The sequence below is a fragment of the Ciconia boyciana genome, chromosome 4 (assembly GCF_034638445.1).
Source record: "Ciconia boyciana chromosome 4, ASM3463844v1, whole genome shotgun sequence".
NCBI classification, from domain to species: Eukaryota; Metazoa; Chordata; class Aves; order Ciconiiformes; family Ciconiidae; genus Ciconia; species Ciconia boyciana.
This window is the reverse complement of record NC_132937.1, coordinates 47,334,316-47,360,708: the sequence shown is the minus strand read 5'-3', so window position 1 is coordinate 47,360,708 and position 26,393 is coordinate 47,334,316. Positions and strand designations below refer to the sequence as shown.

Genomic DNA, 26,393 nt, shown 5'->3' with positions numbered 1-26,393 from the left:
TTTCAGAGAAAACAGTTAAATCAGTTGGGTACCATAGGCATGGTTCTATGGAGTTTAAACCAATGATGGTCCCAGTTGGCAAGGTCCCTCCCCTATCCCCGGCCCCATCCCAAATTTATATATGTTTCCTGCTTTGCATTGACTACATTTGAATGCAAAGTGAGTCAGAGGTAGTTGGAGGGAGGGACTGGAGAAACCCAGCTTTAAATCAGCTTAAACTGCTGTGGAACCCAGCCTTGAAAGGAAGGTCTGTTGTTGCATCTGGTTCACAGTTGTCAAGCAAGGAGAACATTGAATTTTCTGAGAGGCTCTGAGGTTTTTTTGCTGCAGTAATGAATTTCTCCTACTATATATTGGTATGCCCCTGAATAGACACATTTTTTTATTATGGTTTTGTCTCAAAAAATATTGTAAGGTTTTTTGGGGGGAGTTTGTTATTTGTTGGGGGTGGGGTGGGATTAAAGTCTAGTTTCTGCCCTGTCAGCCCTCCGGTTCTGTTCAGTTAAACTAAAAATCACCTGGATAGGGCATTCTAAGTATTTGTAGGTTTTTTTCATATAAACCTCTTTTATTATGCATGATAATGCTACTCATTTTTAGTGACATTGGTCCTCAGGTTGTCGAAGCATTCTGTAGCTGATGTAGATTAATAGAGATTAAGGGTAGTAAAATTTTTAGATCACAGAACATTGAGTTTACAGACTAGTAATTTGTATTTGTTTACTGTAATTCTTCACAGAAGCATACAGTCTTCTGTTTTGAAGGTACCAGCTGAAGAAGAACCTGCCTCATCATCTGGTTATTATTTTCACTGATTAATCATCCACTGCTTAAAAGAAATAATAATAATAAAAAAAAGTCTAATTCCTGATTTTAAATTAATTTTGGTTTGTCACCCAGTCATTTCTGCTGTGCAAAATTGAGGGAATCCTATAGTTCCCAGCCTGTTTCCTGTGAAGGCATAAGTCATCCTCATTTGTTTTTCTGATAAGTTTTCTTTGTAAGGCATTTTCCTTGATTCTCAAACCATTTCTGTATTCTGTCCAAATTTCATTGTTCCCTTTAAATGTCAGGGCCATGATCTTAGGGACTTTTCTACCACATATGTATTTCTCTATGATTTTAGTGTTGAAAAATTTCTTCTTCTCAGATTTTAACTACAGTTGGTTGTTTTAATGCTTTCTGCTGAAGAAGGTTATTTGAGTTGCTTTTTCACTGTGACTTATTAAACACTTTTCAGCGTTTGCTTTCCAAATTACAGCCCTTCATTCTGTGGCCTGCTAGAAGTTTGACTTCGAATTTGAATGTATAGAGTTTTTAGTGTAATTCAGTAAGCCAGAGAAAAAACAGTTTTGAATTATGACCAGTTATTTACAAGCTGACAGAAGATTTGCTGCTGATTTTTCTGAGTTATTCCTAATGTGACAAAACTCTGAAGTGATATATGTTTCTGCACGTGCAAATGAAAGATACTTTGAAGATAAGCAAGATAAAAGCAGGATAAAAACCCATTTGTACTAACTCATATGCTAGTAGGGGGAAAAACCTTTTGGCTCATACCAAGATTGATATTAGCTAATTTTAAGATCCAAATAGAAATAAGTGTCAAATTAGTGTGCTAATATAAGTGACAAAATAAAAAAATTAATGCACTAACCTTTTAATTTTACATCTTAATTTTATTCAGAGATCACGATGCAGACATCAGAGACTGGGTCGGATACAGGTTCGACTGTGACTTTACAGACATCTGTGGCTGGCCAGGCAGCAGTGCCCACGCAGGTAGTACAGCAAGTACCAGTTCAGCAACAGGTAGGTGGCTGTTAGTTTTGGGAAGATTAAAAAAAAATACAAGAAGGATAGTGTGAAGAACTTGATTTTGTACAAGGCTGCTAAATGAACTGCTTTGTTCTGCTTTTATCAATTTTATTTTGCTCAAATTAAAATAGCCAGAGAAAGGCAAGCTGTTTTCAGGATCTGTTTCTTAACTAGAGCATCTGACAAGCACCAGTAGTACGCATATATGATTCTAACTGTAGGTTATTATGGAATTCATGTAATAGCTCATAGAAATTTACTTTAATTTATGTTACTGAATATTTACATTTTTCCTTGAAATAATGAATAAGTTTCTGATATTATTGGCTATATCATTTCTCCTTCCATTTGGATTTCCAAGTAGGTGCAATAAAGATGTGAAAATGAAAAGCATTGTCCTTTGCATCTCCAGGCTTGACTCCCTGCAGATCTTTGCACAATGTCATGAAAGTATTTGTGGTATGACAATAGGTAATTCATGATGTGCATTTGCCAGGGAAGTAAGAAGACTTTTGTAGCAGCCAGTGCAGTGCACACCTCTGTTACATGAGACGGGCACTCACCTATGCAACACCCACAAGCTTTGGAAGGAGTGGTGGCTGAAGAAAATGGGGAGGAAAAAAGGAAAAGTATGGAGGTAGAAAACAGGGACTGAATGTGGAAGCCATGACAGCTGTCCAAGACTTTTCTGGAATACACAGAAATTAGCTGTCCATGTGATGGGTACTCTGGGTGACATCTGATGTTGTTTTTCATCAAAAACTGACTTCACAGTTTCAGAATCAATAGTATGAGAACTGGACATAGTTTATTAAATAGTGTAATTTGTTTCTGTGCCAGTGGAGCATTTTTCCCTAAATTAAATTCTTCAGCATTTAAGTTTAGTTCTAAAATTCCAGGTGGTGCATTTTTATTTGTGTTCCACAGTCTCATACATTTCACTAACATTTTTTCCTGATGTATAGACTCAATTTATAATGCCTCATAGTTCCATTACTATAGTTTCTGTTTATATCTTTACGTATCTTATAGAAGGAAAGCTTGTTTTTAAAAAAACTGATTCAGAAAAGCATTGAATTTGGACTTATAAAATTTTATTTAAATGCTTGTCTTTGTGTATTTGCTCAGAATTCACCACTACTGAATGAAAAATTGTTTGAGGTATTTTCTCCTGAGTTCAGACTGTTAAATAGCTCGCTCTCTCTTTACTTGAATGTTGATTAGGATAGAGGTTTTTGAATACTATGTTAGGTTTTAATTGAAGCTTCCATGATGCTTGAACTTAGCTAACCTTTGTAGGAGATTTTATCTGGTTAACTCTTTTGTAAGGTTTATGAAGTACAAGACTTTTTTTCTTTATGAAATACAATCTGGATAATTTGTCTGATTTTTATGTTCTTTCATGATGACAGATGTTTAATAGATGTAGTTTATCTGGTTTGTTCTTTTTTACTCCTGTATTTCAGCTTTTCAGATAAAAGGTGGCAATTTGGTAGTGCTACACAGTTGCTTGTTTTAAGCAAATGGGATATACATACGATAGTCTAATATTACATACTGAATTTCATCCATGTGAAGTACTGATCAGTGTGAGGGGTTGAAGACTGGTAACCGGTTAGTGGCATATAGGATAGTATTTATAGTGTTGTAGTTCCAATCATTAGATTGATTGAACTGTAAGGATAGGATCTTGTATGCATTTCTGTTCTATTTTTGTCACAAGGAAATGAAGAATGAGCAGGGCTTTGGTGTTTATGAACTTTGCTTGTGCAAAGTTTCTACCTTTCTGAAAACTTCTAGGATAGAATTGGCTCCTTAATTTCCTACATAAATAATGCATTATTCTTCGTCACTGGCTGTCTGTATCTTTTGTGAAGTTATTCCAGTTGTCCTTTATTAATGTGATACTCATGTCAAAACACAGAAGCCCAGGAGTAGATTGTTTTTTTCTTGCTTGATTATACCTTAATGAGAACAGGAAACTGAATTTTTTTTGCTGCACTGAGTATGTAAAACTGTCCCTGATCAACCTTACATGCATCTCCTTTAGTACTGCTGCTTCTGAGTATTCCCTTTCATTGAATACTCCATCATTATTCTGGATTATTTTTCCCTGTGGGGATATTAGATTATATTTTTCCAGGTGACTCTGACTGTAGGAATCAGCATAATGTTTCAGAAAGGAAAGCTAAGGGATCAACCCAGCAAGGAAGAGGAGTTTATTCAAAATTTTTCAGGGATTGAAGATGACAAGAATGTTGGGAAATGCAATGCAGACAGTATTGCAGTGATTAAAACATTGTATGTGTGGGATATTTGTGTAGAGAGAGGATAGATTACAGAAGTGGATGTGTGGTGAGGAGAAAAGGAAGAGTGAAGATGTGAATGTGCTGCCCCAGCAGGAGATGTAATGAAGAATGTAGGTGGGATAGGTAATTTCAATTGTAGGGTTAAAAAAAAAAAAAAAAGAATATCAAACACTGAAACAATCACTGTGTTGAGGAAATTGTAGGTGTGATCTGCCCTGAGGAATTATCTGTGTATAGGTAGTATTTGCCCAAAGTTAATATCGGCTTTATGTACGTTTGATAGGAATGAGCCCATTTGCCTAAAATCAGGAGAAAGAGTGCTAATTTCATAAAGTCATTCTTTTGATGCCAGAGGGAGGGCTTATTATTTCTGCACGTTCAAAGTTACCAATGCTGAAAGTTGGAGGGAAGGTTTTAGGTGCATAGCATATAAGATATGCTTTTGTTTTTTCCTATGGTTTATAAGAGACATACTTAATGTCAGCTGTATCCAAAATATGTGTGAATATTCACATTTTGATTATATTCTTTTGTGAATATAATTTACTAAAACAATAGGGCACCTCTTGCATTTTGTTAAATTCAAAGATACTGTAACATAAGTGTCTGTGTGTATGCAACAATTTGGTGTAAGCTGAAACTTCTGTATTATCATGTTTACAGTAATTTATTAGTACTTTTTAGTGAATAATGCCATTTTTTATGAATTTGTTTTTAAGTAATATTAAAGCGGTGTATAATATTTCCTTTTTTCTCGTGAGGTCTTTGTTTCCCATGTTTCCATTCCTGTATATACACCATACTTAAATGACACCTCATGCATGCATTAATTTGGAATTGTTTTCATGGCATCAGTGTTTTATTTATGCTCACAAAATGTATCATATCTTTTTCAAAATGAAACATTTTTGCCCTGAAGAAGAGCAAGCTGAGTAAGTGGAAGAGTAGACTAAGAGCCTTTCTCCTACAGCTGTGTTTGTACTGAAGCATCCTGTCTTTTGAGCAAACAGCAAACCAGTAACTTGATATTTTCAGCTAAAACAAATCCCTTATTTGCATATAGTTAGTATAAATGTGGAGCTCATAAGTCTGTTGTGATGCTCCAAAAATAGGAAGAAAAAGGTACCATTAATGAAAACCTGGGCTTCGCCTCTGGTAAAAGTGCACTGGTGGCAGCTGGTTTCATGCAGCACAGCAGCTGTCGCTGTTGAGGAAGGATAGAGGGGATTGGTAAGGGGACAAACATGTCCAAGTGCAAGCTAAAAGCAACAAGAGTAAGACCAAAAAGGTGGGAGTGTAATTAAATTCTGTTTTAATAGCCTGAGGAATTTTCTTAGTGATTTTTTTTTTCCTCACATACGGGGTTTTTCACTAATGTATCATTGCTGTTTCAACAGGCACTCTTTAGCACAGTGCAGTAAGCTTCTAAGGATTCAAAATTAACCTCACTTTATAGCTTATGTCATGCCATGTGGAAGGATTGGAGAAATAAAACTAAAAATAGTTATATAATCTATTTTATAAAAGTATATCCATATATTAGAAATTGAGCAAAGCATTTCTTCATATTCACCATACACGATGGCCATCGCGTTCGTAAAGCGTTGTATCATTGTATCAACTGGAGATGCAGACTTCTAATCAAAATTGCTCTTAATGCAAAATCACGTTTAGCATATGAAAAACTTAATGATGAACTGACATTAGCCATTATATAAATATGAATGTGCTTAGAATATTGCAGCATGTGCTATTTATATGTTGCTTGCCAAAAGTAATCCAGACTAATGAAGGTACAAAAATTATTTTTATCTCTGAGAACAGAAAATGATGCACACCCAAGTTGTTTGCATAGGCACTGTGGATAATTATATGTTCTTTTTTAAATGGAGTTGAAAAATCTTTTATATATTTGCCCTATTGTTCTACTCTTTGCTTAGTAGTACTTTGAACATAAGCACTTTTTATTGGAAATAAAAATTCTCTCTTAAATTTTGTTTTTATGCCTCAGTGTAATTTCTGCATTTCAGTATGCTTTTATGCATTTTATTTTTTTGTTGACAAACTCTCATAGATACAATATAACTTAGTCCCTCATTTGTTCCTCTGAGGTAGTATAATTAAGAATATAATTTATTTTCCTTTTTTTTTTTTTTTCCCTTCAACTGGTAATTATAGTTACACATGTATATTGAAATAAGTTTTCATTCGCCCCTTGTTCTCCTGGAACATTTCAGCTGATTACTTCTAATCCTATTCCAGTTATTTAGTTCAGGCTAGAATCACTGAAGCAAGAGGAATGAAAAATCTTCTGTCTGACTCTACTTAACTCATTATTTCCTGTACAAGTCAGTTAATTTTCTGTTTTCCAGCCAGACAATAACAACAATTACCACGACTAGCTCACCAGTCCACCCCAGAACATACAATTTTTGAATTTGCATACTGTCACTTTTTAATAAATATTTCATTGTGTTTTCTATTTTCAGTCGAATCATTTAATTCTTGGAGTATTTTCTAATACAAGAAGGCCATTTAGGTTTAGATCTCTGAATATTCTCTCTGTGATCTCCAGTTTCTGCTCTGCCCCAAAAACTAAAGAACATAGCTGATACAATTTCTTGAACAGCTTAATAAAAGGTACAAGGAAAATTATAAATAAAACAGAAGAGAGAAAAAAAAAAATTTTTTTTTTTTACAATTTCCACAAAAAATGTTGATTTTTTTGGGTGGTGTTTTGTTTCCTCATAATCAACAACTTCTCAAATAATTTTGTGCTCATATGCATTTCATTTCTTCCTGTTGTTGAAGATTAAAAAGAAAATCCAGAGGCACTAGATCTAATTCTCATTAAAACATTTTTCCCAAAATGAAGTAAAATAGGAAGTAAAATTAGTATTGGAGATATCATATAATAAATTTTCAGCATGGTAGAATTTTCATATACAAGGCCATCCTAAAGGCCACTTACTTATTTTATTTGTCAGTGCTTGACAGAAAAAATGTTTACCTCTAACTTTCCCTACCTTAAGGTTGTTATGTACATTGCAATACAATGTAGTGACTAAAGCTTCCTTCGGCACCATAATCAATTTAACTGTAGCAGTACTGAGTTTCAGAGAAGCTGAAGCAAAATAACTTTTTTTTATAAACTGTGTTTTTTTAATTACTGTATTGGTAAAAAATTAACCTAATTTATTGGCCTTTTTGTATTGAGCTTCATGGTTAAAATTTAAAGGAAAAATATTTTGATCTACAAAAGTAGATAAGATGTTTTAATAGCACTGAAGTGAATCCATTCTTAAATGTTGATTTAAAAAATAAGTTCCTTTATTTGCATAAACAGTCATAACATTTCTAGTAGTACTGCATATTAGGCTAATAAAGAATTTATATAAAAATTGGTGAAAACTTGAAATTAATAAATTAAAATTTAATTTTAAATTTTTTTTATATTTTGTTTTATGGTAAAATAATTTTTGTTGTTGTTCCAAATCAGAAAATAAACACATTTTGGAATTTTTCAGTTTCCTGTCCAATAGACACTGAGCTTTGATACACTCTATGCTACTTTGTCCCTGCAGTATACTCTCAGTGCTGTGGTAAAGCTGTTGCACTGTGCTGAATCTGTTGTTTTCGAAATGGTAGCAGCTTGTATCCAAGAATAAAAGGAGAATATAATACCTTGTATAGAACGGGAACGTGACCTGCATTTACTGATAAGAAGTTTTTAATGTTGTGTTTGTACATACTGTAGAGTTCCATTTTCTCAGTAGGCAGGTTGCAGGGAGAAAATCACATTTCCTTTATTAATAAAAAAATAGTGTGGGGTTTTTTGATAGGAAGTAAGCCATATCCAGTGTGTGTGAATAGAGAATTAAGTGCATTTTGGGAGAGGTTGGACAAGAACGTGGAATTCATACTGACAACAGCATCATTTCTGCAGTGTTTCCCCAGGTGTACTACTGGGACAGAAAATGGAGCATATCCATTACGTGGCAGGTGACAAATTACTGGTTTTAAGAACAAAGCCTCCTTTCAAGGTGTTTTCTCACTGTATAGGTTAAGTAGATCGGTTTGGTGCTCTGTAATAGACTGACAACAATGACTCCTCTTCTCCCATTGATTGGAGGTTGTAGAACTTGAGTCACCCAAGAGGAAGAAATATGTTTAGAGTCAAACTTAAAAACTATCGTAATATGTTGCATATATGTTTCATAGTAAAGCACATACACATTTTAGCCAATTATTGCATGAGTAGATAGTGTTGTCACAGATTGGCAAATTTGAATATTGAGAGGTACTAATTCATAGCAATCTTCCATGCATAACTTTCTTATAGTGGGTTTGGATCAAGCCCATTCCATGAAATTATGATTTTAATTAAGTTATTAAGTCAAAGGTGATGGAAATAGAAGTAGTTTAATTCTTTGAAAAGATATTTGCACAATACAGCTATCTATGTTTTTTAATTTAAAAAATGGTTCTAAAGGCTAGTAACATGCATAATTTGGATCAGTTTTTGTGTTGACTTTGAGAACTGATTTTTTTCTGTTAAATAACTAAATATTATTAGGAGAGGAAATGTACACAGCTGTACCTTACCTTAATAATTAGAAAACATCTTTAAAGTATATTTTTTGAAGTTGAGAAATTGTATTTCAGGTATATTTGTCAATTTATGTAATGATTCATGTGGGAAATCAGAAAACTTTAGATTTTAAAAGATATTTAACCATCATGTTGTGTCCCATTGCTGTTAATGGACAGAAACATCTGATTTTCTATAGTGCTGGTATAGCTGCATTCAAAACCTTGGGAGTTTTGTTTTTTTCAGAATTCAGGTTTTAATGTCAACCTGAGGGAAGGTTTCTGTGAAAATCTAGATTTTCTTTTCACAGTCTTAGTCAATACTATAAAAGACTAGGAAAAATGTGCTTATTTACAGAACTTCTTAAAATACAGCAGAGCTGAAGGTATTAAACTAGGGTATTCTCTAGGAGCTGTGGGAGAGGATCTGTCAAATGTGTGAAACCCAGACTCATCTGGGATTATGGTGTTTCCAATCCATAGGACCAACTGGATCAGGCTGAAGTTGCCTCATAACAAAATATCTGAGGAAAATAGTAGTCACTTAAAAGTAGTTTATGTTAAATCTATTTCCTAAATATGTGCATTGTCACTGTCTTGATTCAGTTCCTTCGGTAAAATTGTGCCAGTGTGAAGTCTCTAAGTCCTTTTACATCTTTTAGATTCTGGACTGCTCTTGAACCAAAATATGGCTTCTCTAAATGATGGCAGGTGTAAAATATGGAATTCTTAATCTTTATTATGGCAGTAGACAAAAAAATAAAGACTGGAGAGGAAATTTGCATAACCTGGAGCTTCCCTACATAGTATATGAATCAAAGGAATTGATTTGTGACTATGTGTGCTTTTACAAAACAGGCGTGCTGTTTCAGCAATATATGTGAAGATAATCCATGCCTTACTGCCTTTTGTTGTTTAGCTCATTGATGTAAACCCAGGTGTTGTCAGAGTTTGTTATAGCTGATGATATTCTGGGAAAGGGGTTACTCAGACTGGGGCTTTGAGCTGTAATTGTACATTGGGTCAGAGCATTACTGGGAAAAAGCTTCTATCACTGTAGTTTAACTCCAGGTAAACAAGAGCTGAATGGTCTTAATATGAGCCTTTATTTCTAAACTTACTCCAGCACATTTGAGCTGTGATTTTAAGGCTTGTACTATTCAGGACTGAAATGGAATAAGAAAAGCATACGTGTGGCCAAATGATACTTTCTTGCTTAGTAAATGTAATTCTTCAGCTTGGTGCAAACAATAGTTACACTTCATTTCATCCTTATTATGCTGTCCAATTAGTTCTGGTTTTGGCACTGAAGGTATGTATGCTCCATGAGCATGCATCTTCAACGTTAGGGCTCCATTTACCAGACTTACGGCACAAATACTGTGTAAGAACAGTAACTGTCTTTGCTATTGCTATGGCATACCTTTAGTAATTATGAGAACAGAGATATCCCATATTGTTTAGAAGCCATTAGGTGCACTGAAGCATCAGTCCTTCTTTACAATATCCCAAATTTCTGGTGTTCTTGTTTTCAGGTACAGCAAGTGCAGACTGTGCAACAGGTACAGCATGTCTACCCAGCCCAGGTTCAGTATGTGGAGGGAAGTGACACAGTCTACACTAATGGAGCTATGTAAGTTGGCAAATGACTGGAATTTGAATGTTTATTAAAATGTGAAGTTAAATATATATTTTCAGTTAGATTCTACCAACTAGTGTATTTTAAGTTGGAAAGAAAAATGATTCAATCAAAGCTTTTTTTATTGTCAAAATAGTTTTTTGGATGAAAGGCTGAATTCACACTGTTTGTTTTTATTGAGGCAGAATTTTTGTGTAAATAGAATTCTTGTGATTGTTTTAGTTGGACTTACATGAAATTACATATACAGCATAGTGTTGTTTGAAAAATTACCTTTAAGTTTATGAGTAAGTTCTGTGATAGGACATACTGTGTAATTTCTGTCCTCAGGACAGAAGGCAAGGCCTTCTTTCTTCCTGGCTGCAATCCTAGTGGCAAATGCATAGAAAGGTGCAGCAGCTGTAGTTATTATTTAAAGAAAGTAGTAATGTAATTTCATTCTTGTGTTTAATAAAATAAGTATTTTTTTCCAGAGGAATGAGGAGAGGCAGAGGAAGGAGGGTAACATTGTCTCCTTTTGCTGCTTCTTTAGCCTCTCTTCTGCACATTATTGTGCATTTCCTGCTTCCCTGAACATGCTTTTCCATCATCAAGTTCCTTTTTCCAGTACACAAGCTTAGAAACATAGAATAATCTAGGTTTGAGGGGACCTCTGGAGGTTACCTAGTCTAATCCCTGACTTGGAGCTGCACCAGCTTTGAAGTTGGCTCAGACATCAAAGTGGGATTGTGTTGCTTGGGAAGGAGCTTCTCTACCTCTTTTTTTCGTTTACCTACCTTTTGCCATTTTTGCTGTGTTACTGGCTTTAGGAAGAAATATGATTTAGAAAGCCTCTTTACTTGCTGCAGGTACTTATTTGTTGATGGTAATCCAAAACTGATTCAAAAGAACAATATTATTTGGATCAGAGACTTCTGATGTTAACACTGGCAGCATTCTTTGCTCATCTCTACTAGCATATTTTGCTTAATTCATTTTTCACATACTGTCTTGTCTGTTTTCTTCTCACTTGTAAATCCTAAACAATGTATACTAAATATGCATTAGACTTCCCTATTGTACTGGGTTTGGCTGGGACAGAGTTAATTTTCTTCACAGTAGCTAGGATGGGGCTATGTTTTGGATTTGTGCTGAAAACGGTGTTGAGAACACAGGGATGTTTTAGTTAGTGCTGAGCAGTGCTTACACAGAGTCAAGGCCTTTTCTACTTCTCACCCCACCCCACCAGTGAGCAGGCTGGGGGTGCACAAGGAGTTGGGAGGGGACACAGCTGGGACAGCTGACCCCAACTGACCAAAGGGATATCTGAGACCATATGGTGTCAGGCTCAGCAGTGAAAGCTGGGGAAAGAAGGAAAGGGGGGATGTTTGGAGTGATAGCATTTGTCTTCCCAAGTAACCATTATGCGTGATGGAGCCCTGCTTTCCTGGAGATGGCTGAACACCTGCCTGCCCATGGGAAGGAGTGAATGAATTCCTTGTTTTGCTTTGCTTGCATACACAGCTTTTGCTTTACTTACTAAACTGTCTTTATCTCAGCTCACAAGTTTTCTCACTTTCACTCTTCTGATTCTTCCCCCCATCCTACCAGCAGGGGAGTGAGCGAGCAGCTGTGTGGTGCTTAGTTGACAACTGAAGTTAAACCACAGCAATCTTTTTTGGCACCCAGCATGGGACTATGGTCCCTGGCTGTGGCGTAAAGCATATTTTTTCACACTTTGTCCTCTCCAGACCGGCTCAAGTGCTGTGGCACCAGCTATCTACCACAGGGCTGATGTGCCAGGCCATCGAACCCACACAGTGTAGTAAACCTGGTTGTCCCTTTCCTCCACCTGGCCAGAGGCAGGGCCCCTTTATTCCTGGTCAGAGTGTTCATTACTTGATTTTTGTAACTGCAAAAGTCAAAACGAGCCTTTAACATGTACAGCAAAAAAGGGAGCATGGCAAATATTAGGGCTGTGTGTCCATCCCTGGGGCAGTCGATTCCAGGTGTACTGGACACCCCTCCAAGGGAAAGCAAACTGTGGCCTGCACTCTGCTGCAAAGGGATCGAGAAGAATGCGTTAGGGATATCAGTTGTAGCATACCACTTGGCTGCCTTTGGCTCCAGTTCATACTGGAGTTCTAGCATGTCCCATACAGCAGCACTCAGCAGCAGCGTGACTTCGTTGTGACCGTGATAGTCCACCGTTAACCTCCAAAAGAGGTCATTCGTAAATAGGCTATTATTCAAGTTTCTCTTTTCATTTATCACTTGTAAGTTCTTATGTGAGCTGTTGGCATATGCACTTTTGGCGGTGTATGAGATGTGTACTGCATGACTGCTTACAGTCCTTGGAAAAAACAACACCAGGTGTTACTGAATGCTTAGTACAAACCTTCAGGTTTCCATTAGTTTATCATGTTCCTATATCTGAATCCCTTTGTCAGTTTCTGCAAAATCAGTCAATGGGATATGTAAGACTTCCTTAACACAGTAAGAAAGCTCTCCTTCACAGATGAACCTAATCCAGATTGTCTTTCCCTCCTATAGAAGAAGAATTTACCTGTGTTGTTTTGCACAACAACACTGTGAACAGCCAATTTGTTGTTCAATACTTTCAGGAACATTAACTTGTCTAAAGATTATGGTTTAATTCGTGGAGAATGGGACCAGTCTGTGTTTCTACTCAGAATTTTTGAAGACTATATATTGTGAAACACATTTTCCCGTATGCTTTTATACTCCAGATTAAGAATGCAAAAATGTCATTTATGTAAATTAAAGTTATTGAATATATGTATTACATGTTACAATGCCATTTATTTGATAGGTGAAGGAGAACGGGTCTCTAGGTTGCTGATGGCTAGCTTCCTTCAGAGATTAAAGAATTGTTTTTCTATTTGCTGTTTTATTGTTACCTAAGTTCTATGGTTTAAAAAAATTATATTTGTTTCTCCTCTTCTTGTTTTGCCACTGGCTTAGCTTGTTCAGAGCTGTATCAATGTGGGAGTGGCATAGAAATTTTGGAAGTGAACAAAAAGCTTACCATATTCCTAAACAAGGCTGGCATAGACTATGTCAAGTTCTGCTGTGACAGAAAACACAGGAGCCAGCTTCTCTTGTGCTGAAATATTTGGGCAAGTGTTCAGATTGCAGTTCATCTTTTTTCTATTCTTCATACTGAAATCTGTGAAAGATGAGCCTTGTGGGTCCTGACATATTCACAGAAGTGTGTTACAGCCAGTTTTTCCCGTTACTCCCACTCCAGAAATTGTCTGTTTCACTTTCAGAAAATAGGATTAGGTTTATAAATGATGCAATTGACTAGTGTGATTACTGGTTTGTCTTTCGGGTTGTCGTCCTATGATTATATGTTTGATTTATTTTATGACCATGCTAAATCAAAATCTTAACGCTAACTCAAAAGCAGATATAGGATGCTTCCATAATCCATTAAGTGACGGTACTGGTCTAGCAATGGAATAAGAAGTCTGCAATCCATAGTTAGTGTAAAGACATTAATTCAGTGTACAGGCATCTCTGGAATAAATGTTACAGCATGTCTGATGAAAGAATTATTTATTTCAAAATAAAGCACTTGCAAGCTAGCATTGATTTAAGTCCATATATGATAGCAACAAAAGATGCAGTTAAAATATATATGAGGAAAGAGTTAACATTGTTTTGATTCTAAAGGTAAGAAGTTTGTCAGTTTTCACAGTCTTTGTCAAGTATAACTGTTGTATTCTTATAACACAGTTCTTCCCACACATTTTACATCATGATTTGGCTATGCTTAAAAGTTATTTGGTTTTATTATAATTTGAGGCATAATGATAATACAAGGGCTGTAACCTACTACTTGTCACATACATTGTGTAATATGAGAATATTTGAATTATGTTATCTGCATTTGCGTCTGGTTAATAACAATTTTGCTTGTCAAGCATGACACTCTATCCTGAAACAAAAATGCAGGGTTGTTGCAATTACATATACAGACTTACCTGGCAGTTTAGAATAGATAAAGAATATTATGGATGTCTAGTATAGGTGAGTCCTCTTCATCAGAATTTTTAGAGCTCTGTAACTAAGGTTCCCTTATCTGTCTAACTTACAAGTCCCGAGAATATAATTTATAAGATTTCTCCTCTATTTTCATTTACTTTGTTCCCTGGTTTACAGGGTTTTCCAGCAGTTGTGCATTGTGCGTCCTTTTATTGCTTTGTTTCCATGTGGGAAAGGATCTTGGACTGAGTGTTGAAGATATCAGTTCTTTTTTATTGATGATGAATGCCTGTCAGTAACGTATTTACTTTTAATTTTTGAATGTGACAAATAAGAATTTCTTTATATGGAATAATGCAACTCTATTTTAGCTAAATTTTATAAAGCTTTTTCTGGCTGATGTATTTTAAGTTGTCCACATAGAGAAAATGTATATGCATAAAGCAGGTCAACTATTCACTATTACAGAGGAAACTGCTTACTTTGAATTTTTGTTCTCTGATTATAGAAGCATTAATTGCCCTTTCATAGTGTAGGTTTTGATCTTTGGTTTTAGTAGTTTTGTTTGATAAAGGGGGATTGGTGAAAGGAAATGGTGACTTACTGCCCTATCAGTTCTTCCATCTCTGTCTTTAGATCAATTGAGGAGGCTTTTGTGGAAGAAGATTATTGCTTCATTAGGATTTGATCCGTATTAAAAAGCCCTGAATCAATATTCTGGTTACAGGAGTAGATGTCTTTGTCGGGAGGCAGGAGGTTGTATGAGACAGGGTGAGACAGGTGATTTAGCCCTCTCCATTATCATTCAACTGCTGTATCATGTTCTGTTGTGTCAGTGTTAGGGTGTATGGGACTTCCCCTTCTTCCCATTGCTTATGATACATCACCTCCAGAGGCTGCAGCAATGCATTGGCTATGATAAGGCCTTCCCTCAGTGTTAGACAAAGGATTCTGTTCTTTCTAGTTTCTATGAAGCTCACTGTCAGCTTCAGGACCACAGGATTATACTAAAATCTTAAAGGAGTTTGAGGATATTGTTCTGGCGTGAAAGACTTTCTTGGCTTTTATGCATGGAGGTTTTCTACCATATTGCAATACCATAGCATTATCATGAGCATTAGCTACTCTGCATATAAATAATAGTGTATCTTGAAATATTTATTTTCATCTACTGTTTATCATAGTTATATCCCAGGAAATTATACCCTAGTTAACTAAGTACCATAAAAGGCTAACTTTCATTACAGAGGTGACAGTGAAAAAATACTTACATGTCTGTCTGCTACACTATGTAGGTAATCCATACCAAAACCCACAAGAGGGTTATTACTTGATGAGTAAGATCATAATTATGTTACTTTTTGTTTGAATTAGAATTACAGAAAATTTTAAAAATTGACACAATGGTTTTCTTGTTTGAAGTAAGGTGCTATTCTTGTACAGCCACTGTGAAGGGATGCTGGTATTTCAAGTTACAGTATAAAAGGTATACATCTTCAAGTAAAAAAATAGATTTATGTACATTTTACCCAAGACTTGAATTTTCCAAGTTGGTGCCTACAGCTAGCGATAAGAATTCAGTGGTTAATTACTTATTTTGCAAGACAGAGAAGTTACTGGAATATAATTTCAAGTTAAAACCTATTTTAAAACAAACACAAACGGCATTTGAGTTAATTTGTCTGGACTTGTAAGCTGATTTGAGAATTTTTATTTGAAGACACTCTGCATTTCTCAATTCCTGGAAAAGGAAATAAATCTGTTTGTTGTTTTGTTTTTTTTACTAAAACACAGAGTGATGGAAAAATCTTTCAACAAGGGAGACATTTCTAAAACATGAATAAAACCAGCATAAGTCTGTAGGTGATGTTTTCTAGGCAAATATAAATACGGGAAAGGTAAGTCTGTCCCATCAACTACTTGCTCAAAGAAAATTTGGGGCCACAATCAGCCGGTGTATATTACTGAGACATGATGGGATGGCAGGAACACTGATTTATAGTAGTCAATAGATCAGATTCTTGATATTTACATAGAGCCAAATCATAGGTACAGCTGGGAATAAATGATTTCCCATGTGTGCATGTGCACACTGAAAACTAAGGGAGGACAACAACAAGATTTACTCTTTCTGTGCCATTGTTTTTGTTTGTCTCCTTTCTTCAAAGTTTCAGTATCTTTGAAGAGACAAAAGTGTCTCTAAAAGTTAAGCTCAATAACATGTTAGTGTCTGTAATATAGCACAAGACATTGCACTTAATTTGTGTGGTAATGCTGGGGCTTACTGAACTTAGAAATTAGTTATTTTCTGTTTTCATATGCCAAAAAATACAATTTTATTAACAACTTTCTCCAACAACTCCATGTGTTTTATTTCTAGCATTATATTTTGCAAATCATTATAAAATGTATGTAAGCAGTAAGGCATAATAGGTGATGCCTTGAACTGTCGTACCTTGCAATCCGAGTCCAACTCATGCTGGTCTCATTGATTTCCAGTGTGGGATCTCAACATTGGATGCATGTTCTGGGCTTGCTTAATCTAAATTGAATTGACACAGTGTCTGACTTTGTGTGACTTGCTCTCAGGGTAAACATCATCTAGTTTGCACAGCCTTCTGGAAACTAGGATTCTGCAGCCTAACTACTTAGACTTCAAACTTATTAGTAATTGGTGAACTTTCTAATGCCACGTTCTAGTAAAGACTGAATTTCACAGTGTTTCAATAGGAGGAATTATTAGATTCTGTTGCCTGCCTTGTATCTCAAGCCACAGTATATCACCAAGGTGTTCTCATAAAGAGCCAGAAGACTTCAGTTACACTGAGGTTAGTCCCTAGATGATCTTTATATGCAGCTATTGAAAAAAAGAAATGCTAGGAGTACTTTTACAACCTTTGCAATGGGAAAGAACTGACTGTATGATGTATGTTGGATTATTTGAGAAAGTATTGCATGTTTGTGCTACAAGTGCTATGGAGAAGTGGAAGATCACTTCCTTATTTCAAGTTATCCCTTGTGTGCGTCTAAAGGATATAACATATTTTCCTCTTTGCTACAGTTTTACGTTGAGGAGTCATGTTATCATATGCAATGACCTTAAAACCTTTGAGTCACTGCTTTCCAAAACATAATCTTGTCCAGCTGCATTTTTAATCTCCAGATGAATTAATTTGTATTTTGTAAGTTAAAAGGCTCTTTGCTAAGTTGTAATTATTATTGCATGTAGTAATAATGGATTTATCTCACTTTTATTTACCTTGTTGATCTCTATTGCTAAGGGTTTGCTGGTTGTTGGAACAAAGGGAAGAGTGTGTTTATCTTGGTGTATCCCAATGATTGCTCCTGATCCATTGATACAGAGTACTGTTATAAGCAGATGTAGGTGTTCTGATACAGTCAGTCCTTAGAGACTATATATGATACACAGATTTAATCAAGGTAAAAGCAAACATGCATTTCCTTTTCTCTCCCCATTCCACACCAAGTCTGTGACTTAATTTTCTTGTGAAATTTTGAGCATTCTCTAGGGTTTGCATTGCTTCAAAGAACTGCCTCTTCAGTCCCACTTCTGCAAATGAGATTTGTTCTCCTTGCATCCTTAAGACAGTCTTTTTGTGCAAAAGACAGTCTCTACCCATGTCTATTTTTACTGTCAACAATAGCCTTGTCCCTTCATCCCTTTCCTTACTGATACCTGATACTGATACCAAGTTTTTATTTTCTCTTTTGGGAGAAATTACAGTGTTCAATCCCTTGATGATCATTTGCATGAACTGTTTCCCTGAGCTTCCATCACTACATTTTCCTAAACTGTCCTCTGCTGCATAGCACTGTTCACACTCTGCAAATTGTGTGATTCTGAGACAGATGCAACACCAGTTCTCCTGGGGGTTATCTTGCTTATCACAAGATAAACAATATCATAATGGTATCACAAGGTGTCACAATGATACCTTGCCCTGATAAAACAGATTAATGGGGACCTGCACGGTAGCTAAACACTTACATAGGTTATTACAATGCAAAGATCAACTGATTTTAACTCTCCAAAAGAAATGTTAATAGATTAAATGTCTGCTTGAGCATTAGTCCCTAAAAGAACTATTTTGCTTTGTTTTCATAAGACTGCAAAGCATTTCTTTTAGATTAACTTCAAGTTTCTTGCAGCTGGTCTTGAGGCTTTTGAAATACTCAAAATAAAAAGGAAAATGTTGAAGTAGCTTAAGAAGGGGTGAGAACAAATAATGTAGTATGAGGCTTATGAAACATTTAGGATTTTAAAACGAAAGTTTTGGAGTTTCTGAAAGTCTCTGGAAAGGAAGGGAGAAACTGTTGAGGCCATAGTTAATACAACAAAAGTTCTGACTTTGGTTGTTGATAAGGTGCCGTATGTTCTTCAGTTATTTAAGAGTAATGATTTTCTGAAGCTAAAGAAGGAATCATTATCTCCGAGTCCATTGTTTACTAATTAATTAAGCTTGCGTAAGTTTTCATAATTAAAAAGCATAACAAGAAACAGTAAATTGCCATGACCTTTTCTATATATTGATAAGAAACTAATCCCTGTCTAGATAAAGGGAAAAAAAAGCCTGACTTCAAGTTCCTGGATAGGTGTATTTATCACCAGCTTACTGCATAAAACATGGATGCTGCTTCCTCCTCTTGTGTTTTTGGACAAAAGTGTCTGAAATACTTTTGTTGAACTTGATTAGTTGCATGATTCTGTGTTTTGTTTGATTATACTAAACAAATTGGAGACTTATGCAGATATTGGAAACCTCCCTGTTTTCACTCAATCGTAATAATTTTGAAATCTATTTACTTGGATTAACTGCATTTTAGCATATGCAACTCCAAGTTAATGGAGAACTTTGAATTTCAAAATGGTGTTGCCTGTTGATTACAAGCAATATTACAGATTTTTATGCTTAAATAAGAAAATTAATGGTTGGGTAAACTGATTGGTTTTTACCTTTTGACCTTTCTATTATCATGCTTGCCAAGATACAAAGCTTAGCAGTCATGAAACAGGATAAAATTTCCAGACTTTTCAAAATGAGGAGTCTGGCCTTTGAAATAATGAATGCGATTTACTTAACAATTTTGAAATACGTTGATTTGAAGATCAAAGTTAGTACGTGGCAACAAATACACATTCAAAAAGTATAAATAGATTATAACCTATGAAGAGTAGTGATTGAAGATAACTGATTAAGAACGTGAAACATATGATAGAAGGTTTCAGTAGCTAAATAGTTCGTTAGGGTAAACTGGTTAATCAGGCATGAATGTTTCATAGGTGGAAATTATTTTTAAAATGTTACTGTTGCATACCTTCAACTTCTTTCATCTTTGTGACCTTTTTACAAGTCATAGTTCTGTTTTGGTTTTGTTTCTTAAATAAAGTTTTTTATCATAATATGAATTCATGTCCAATTTTGAATTCACCTTTAAAAATAACTGCATTTCCCAAAACACCAGTTAACTCAGAATTTCAAGCTTTAGCCAAGAGGTTTAATTAATTTAAAACCAATAGATAACATAGGATTCTTGAACATTGGACTCTCTTGGCTGACATTTGTATGAATTGTTTGCAATTTTGCAACATGCACAGTATGCAAAATATATAGCATCTGACTAAAATTCAAAATTTTATTGTTGGATTAAAAAAAACGTTAAAACAGATGGAGCTTTATAAATTGCTTTGCAATATATTAATAATTGGATGAGCTCTTTCTGCCTGTCTCCTCAATTTTTGTCATACTTCCCTTCCCTCTCCCTATTCAGGTAAGACTGACGAATTTTTCTGTAAGGTTTGGTGGATACTTGGTTTAATAGTGTCACTGCATTAGTTATTTAGTGCTTTTACCTGATTAAATATTATTCTCTGAGGATGCAGGGATTGTTTGCCAATCATATTTAATTCGGTTATAGCTATTGTACATACATTTCTAGAATTATAACATTTCCCTCAGCTAAATGAACAATACAAATAATTTCTTTTCCTTTTGTGTTCTTTTCTTGAAGCCGATCAACAACTTATCCTTACACAGAAACCCAGATGTACAGCCAAAACACCGGGGGAAATTATTTTGATACTCAAGGAAGTTCTGCACAGGTGACAACAGTGGTCTCATCTCATAGCATGGTGGGCACTGGAGGGATTCAGATGGGTGTCACAGGAGGACAACTCATTAGCAGCTCAGGAGGGACCTATCTGATTGGCAATTCAATGGAAAATTCTGGTCATTCAGTGACTCATACAACACGGGCCTCCCCAGCAACAGTAAGTATTTCAGACTGATGCAAAATCTTTGAGACTAGTTTCTTAGTCACTCAGATGTTCTTGCAGACTGACATCGTTTTTGTGACAGAATGTATAGCAATATTGTCAGAATAAGTACCTCATCGTACTTTTTGTAAAAGAAGAAATATATATGTAAGTAAGATACAGGAGTAGGAATACCGTGAAAACCTAAACATGAAGGCAGACCTTTCCCTTGACAGCTTGCAAATATTTACATTTCATAGGTTAAATTTTTGCATTCAAGTAATGAATGCTTAGGGAATGCTCACATAATAGTTTGTCTGAGCTGAATATTTGTCAGGTTGGGAACTAAAACAGTGTCCTTTAACATTTTGGATTTTTTCTGAAAACATAAGAAAACAGTGTTGTTGAGTATAACTATGTTAGATGTAAATGTTAAATAATGTAAGTTACAGATAGCTATCTGTAAGCTATATAATTTACATAGCTATCTGTAACTTCCCTGCATTTGTTCAGTTTGTTTGCTTGACGTTAGTGTAGGTTTGGTAGCTTATTTTAAAATATTTCCAATTGTTCAGAATACTGAGATACTACCTTTTAACACTTTGTTCTTACGTATCTATGGTATGTCTCCAAAGTCTGTTCCAGATTAAAAGGTCATTGTCAAAAGTCTTACAATGCTAGGGGAAGATGCATTCTGTAACAACTGTGATAGATAATGTTGTGGACACTTAAACATAAACACAGAAATTTCCCTTAAGAGTTTACTCAATCAGCCCTTATTTCAATTAGGAAAATGGGTTTATAGCTAGTCTAGCTTTGCTGCATAGTCCTAATGAATACTTTTACCTAATTCTTCTGGGTATTCTGGTCTGGATGTAGAGATTTGGAAGTAGTGGGGAAGAGAATAATGAACATAGGGTAGGAAGAATTGAAAAACATAGTAAAGGAGATAAAACATCGTTAATAATACAGACTCATCAGTACTCAAAAGGGCAATGAAATTGGGGGACTTTATTTTTAGGAACCAATGTAATGAGTAAAAATCTAATATTCTTCTGTATGGAATTATGATGAATATTTATTATAGCATTGGATAATTTAGATGATCTGATAAAATCTCTTTATTTTGATTCTTAAGGTGGTTGGTATGGATAAATAAAAAATTTTTGTACAATGTAAAAAATTATTATTTCATCCAAAAACTGTGTAGTATTATTTTCTGAGAATAAAAATTGTAAAGAAACATAATTCATTAATAGTATAAACATCAGTAACGTAGTGGGAGCTTTCAGCTAGCAACAGAGAATTTTATATTTGGGTTACAAAATAAAAAAGACTGTATATTAACATTTGCCTGTATTTTACATTACTTTAATAGAAAAACAGAGTTTCGGAAAAAAGCAGCATTCCTCTTTCAGTTTCATTTAATTAAAATCAAGACCTTAATTGACTTTTCTTTTTTCCTTTAAAGTACTCTCTCATTTTACTTATTTGGAAGATATTTCGTGGAATTTTTCAGCTGACTTCACGATTGCCAAGCACAGGCAAAACAAATAGTTTTGCCTCAATAAATACTTAAATGGCAATGGTATTCTTATGTTTCCTTAGTTATTTTAAATTGTTCTACAGTTGAATACAAATATTGCCTCTTTTAGAGATCATGCTAGTTTTATCCGTAATCAAATAAGAACAAATGCATTTTTGTGTTTTGCGTATCATCCTGTAAGTTTTGTTTTATTCACTGACAGCAGAATTCAGTCAGTGGAAATGCTTAACTGAATGTGAAATCATGTGCGGCTTACATGCAGCCAGTAAACACAAATGAAGAGTAGCAGACTTACTTTGAAGTTGGATATCCAATAATTATTTGAATGACATCAAAACTCCATGCTATATCTTGCAAATGAAAAACTGTTTTGATTTTTTTTGCCAAAATTAGAAGTAAAATTTGCCAAAATTTAACAAAATCTAAGGTTCATAACTTCAGCAACATCTTTCTCTTGCTTCATGTGTCAATAAAACAGCCTGTTCTAGTTGCTCCAGGTAACTTCTATACTGCTGTATCAACTTGCCCTTAAGAATAGACAAAAATACTGCTCATTAAATTAGAAGTATAAAATTGCATTTTGAACACTAAAATAGTTTCCTCTGTCTTTTAAGATGCTATTTATTTTGTATAGTATAGTTCTGTAAGTATGAGACATAATATATTAGAAGTACATTTCTTGCTAAAGAAGTTTTACACAACATAATTTTAGATTTTATAATTTTAGACTCTTGGTGTGTTTGGTTCAGCTGAAATATTCAAGAGTCAATTGAAACACACAAGGTTCTGCTTAAACAGGAATTTTAAAGCACCAAGCCTGTTTTAATTTTACTAGAGGGCATAATTAAACTATGCAAAATAGAGAAATGTAATATTTTATTTGGATTGCACCTTAGGTAGGTAGAGCTTGTTTAATTTGTGATCCTCACTTCATCTTTGCCCTTACAACTTTTTTCATTCTTGTATAGAGAATTTATTGGAGTCATCAAAATAATATGTATCCAGGCTGGTTTGCTAGTATGATACTCAGAAAATATTTCCAAATTTTGAATTAGTTTGGAAAATTTTCATATTGAGACAAAGGATAGAGAATGAATAAGAATTTACTTACAAACACATGTGGTCATCACAAGCTCTCTTTACTTTTGCCATAGAGGTCCTAGTTCTGTTTACTCTTTTCAACTGATAACTTCATTTGTTTTGTTTGTGTTCACCCTCACTGATCAAATTATTACCTTCTGTAACAAGCAAATTAATTGTATTACTGATGTTATCTATTTCTGATACATCTAGCTTAAGTTAAAAGAAAGAAACAAACAAAACAGTTTTAGGGTAAAAGTCATATGTATAAAATAAGTCCACTTTATTAACTATGTCTTAGATAAACGAAAATTTAAAATCTAATTTACTTTTTACCAGGTATGCCATTTGGTTCATACAGAATTCAATAAAACGGAATCATAGACTTTTTACTTTAAGTTTATCTTCCCTTTATTTTCTTTATGGTTTAATGTAATTCTGAGTTCTGCTTCGGGTTTAATAAAGAGTTAATATTTTGTTTGTAACATTTCATTCATTTTACTTTCTGTCAAGCATTCATATAAGAAAGCTGTTCTGCTTAAGCTATAGCAGGCAGTAGCAGTGTTTTTATAGCCAAAATATTAAGAATTGTGCACTAGCAAAACTATTCCAACATATATACAGTAGTGGTTTATGTTAGTATGCATGAAGAACATTTCTTAGCATTTTCTTTAGTGATTTCATTTCCATTGATTTCATTGCTTCTTCCCATTATCTCCTTTGCTGGCCTATTAAACTACTTCCCTACCTACTAAAAAGGATTTTTTCACTAAAACAGAAAGGCATTCAGATTATAATACCTTCCATATAAGATATTAGGTAGATAAACAGCTTTCCAAAATCACCATTTTCATGTGAGTATCTGTGGATTGGTCAAGAATAAATTGTGATTGCATTGAACAAGAGGTGATTTACCCTAGCTGGATGTCTATTTGAAATGAATTTGCATGTTGAAACCTGTATGAAATACTAATCTGTTTGGTTTATTGGCAGCTATTGTTAAAGAAGGGGCAGCTATATTTCAGAGACTAACTAGAAAATTGGATTGCCATGTTAATAATGAAATCTAAATCACCTTCCAAATTTTTTTCCATATGTAAATGTCTAAGGACTGTTCTGGTGATAAAACAGGATGATCTAATCAACATATTTCATAATATCAAAAGGTTAAAAAATTAATATAGTTTCTAGTAATAAATGTGTTATGTTTGTCAGTCAGTAAGAGGCTCCCATCCATTACTCTTGTTTTCTAACAAGCTTTATGACTGATCTGCAATTACAGTTGTCATTCATCAGTCATCACCAGCCATAGGAGGTCTCCACTCATGCTGTTGCAGAAATTTATCCTGTTTCAGTGCAAATCTAAATGTGAATGAAAACAAAAGCAAAATTAATATGGAGACAATGTATCACCACAAATTATTATTTCTGGTAGTAAGCACAGTGTGCAAAATTTGCTCTTAACTTTAAAGGAAGGATGGTACCTACCCAAAATCTGTCGTAATTAATAGAGGGAGAAGAACAACAACAAGAAGTAAGAAGGCCCAGTGTAAATATCATATCCTGATAATATAATTTTAGTGGAGGTATTATAACTATTTTAAGAACAAAAATTAACAAATGTTTAAATGGTTCATTAAAGGTGGAGGGGTTATCATTTGGAAAATAGTTTGAGAGGAGATATTATTTATTAATCTCTTTCTTGGTAGAGGAGCTTCTTCATCCTCCATTCCCCAACTTTTCTGGTAATTTTTATTCAGTTGGATCCATCTTAGCATAAAACAAACTATTTCTGATCAAATTGAAGATGCACACATTTTTGTGCTACAAAGGATTATTAGATTGTTTGGTCTGACCTGTTATACTGGCAAGACATTTACTTATGACCTCTTCAACTGAGAACAGTGACATCTTTTGTGAAAAAAGGCATCCATTTCCAGATACAATAAGGCAAATAATCTTTTTTTTTTTCTTCTTTTAAATAAACACTACTACTGCTAAAAGACCACTTATGTGGTATGAATTAACTGGAGGGGTGGGAAGTTGAGAGGATTTGTGGATCTTGTGGCTTTATAAACAGCTGCCTCCAAGGCTTTTCCTCCTGTTGTGGTTTCTCCTTCAGAACTGTGGAGCATCATGGCTTCTCCCTCTCTCTTCCAGAGGTTTCAGTCTAGCAACGTGGCCAAAGTCACTTATGTCTTTCTCTGCCCCTCAGCAGTACCTTGCTGCTCCACTGTAAAGTCTTGAGTTGAGACTGTGCCCTTTTCACAAGACAAGGAATGTGGGGAAAAGGGAGAATGATGCTACTAAGGTCAGCCACACCTACCCTGTCTGCATTCTGGCTTCACCTGCCTATGCTCCTTGTTTCTCTTCTGATACAGTCTGGCTTCAGCTTTCAGTCATTGGCTTTTGGTCTGTTTTCTGCATAAAAGCCCTGTAGTACCTCATAGGTTGTTTCTAGTTTTGGCAATTGAATATTTATTCTGGTATTTGTGTATCAAAAATCAAGATGTAGCATTGTTGGAAACTCAGTTTATTCCAATGTAATATTCCAATTACTGATTAAAAAAACCATTGTGTTTCTTACAATATTTTTAATAATTTTACTGATTAAAAAATATCATAAGAAACACAATGGTTTTTTAATCGGATACTAAAAATAGGTATCCTTGAATCCATGAGAAGAGTTTCTGTTAATTCCTTTTATTTGAAAATGCACAAGGTCAGTGCAAGATGACTTGCCACTGGTGTTCTCTTAACAGTCTGATTATCAATGGCATGGAGGCATCACCTTTCTAAAGGACTGGATTTTTTTTGTTTCTGATTAAATACACATTTGTTCTAAAATAGCCACTCTACCTCTCTCTAAGGCTGTCTTACCCTAAATGTTTTCAAATTTGGTTTTAATAATAATCTGAACTAAACTTTTTCCTTTTAGTTTCTCATTTCTGACTTTCTGGTGTGAGTAACTTGGACGTGTTTCCATGTATTTTTCAGCGTTAGGTGGAATGTGTATGTTCTGGAAGGCCTTATAATCAGCTTGACAAGGGAATTTTTGTTTGTTTTCCTTTAAGTGTTTGTACCAAATATGGAGAAAATGACCACAAAGAAAAAAAGTTTAGAATCTGTTTGAAGATGTATATAATA

General features: G+C 34.7%; 1 protein-coding gene across 3 annotated transcripts in view; it reads left to right on the top strand.

The window, feature by feature from the left end:
* Positions 1-26,393, top strand: part of RFX3 (regulatory factor X3) — a 129,813-nt gene that overhangs the window by 65,830 nt on the left and 37,590 nt on the right. For all 3 annotated transcript variants that reach the window (XM_072859334.1, XM_072859333.1, XM_072859335.1), the window contains exons 2-4: positions 1,688-1,812; positions 10,253-10,350; positions 20,377-20,635. In XM_072859334.1, the coding sequence (XP_072715435.1) occupies positions 1,696-1,812; positions 10,253-10,350; positions 20,377-20,635 (474 nt within the window). In that variant the 5' untranslated portion in view covers positions 1,688-1,695. The remainder of the gene's footprint in view (positions 1-1,687; positions 1,813-10,252; positions 10,351-20,376; positions 20,636-26,393) is intronic.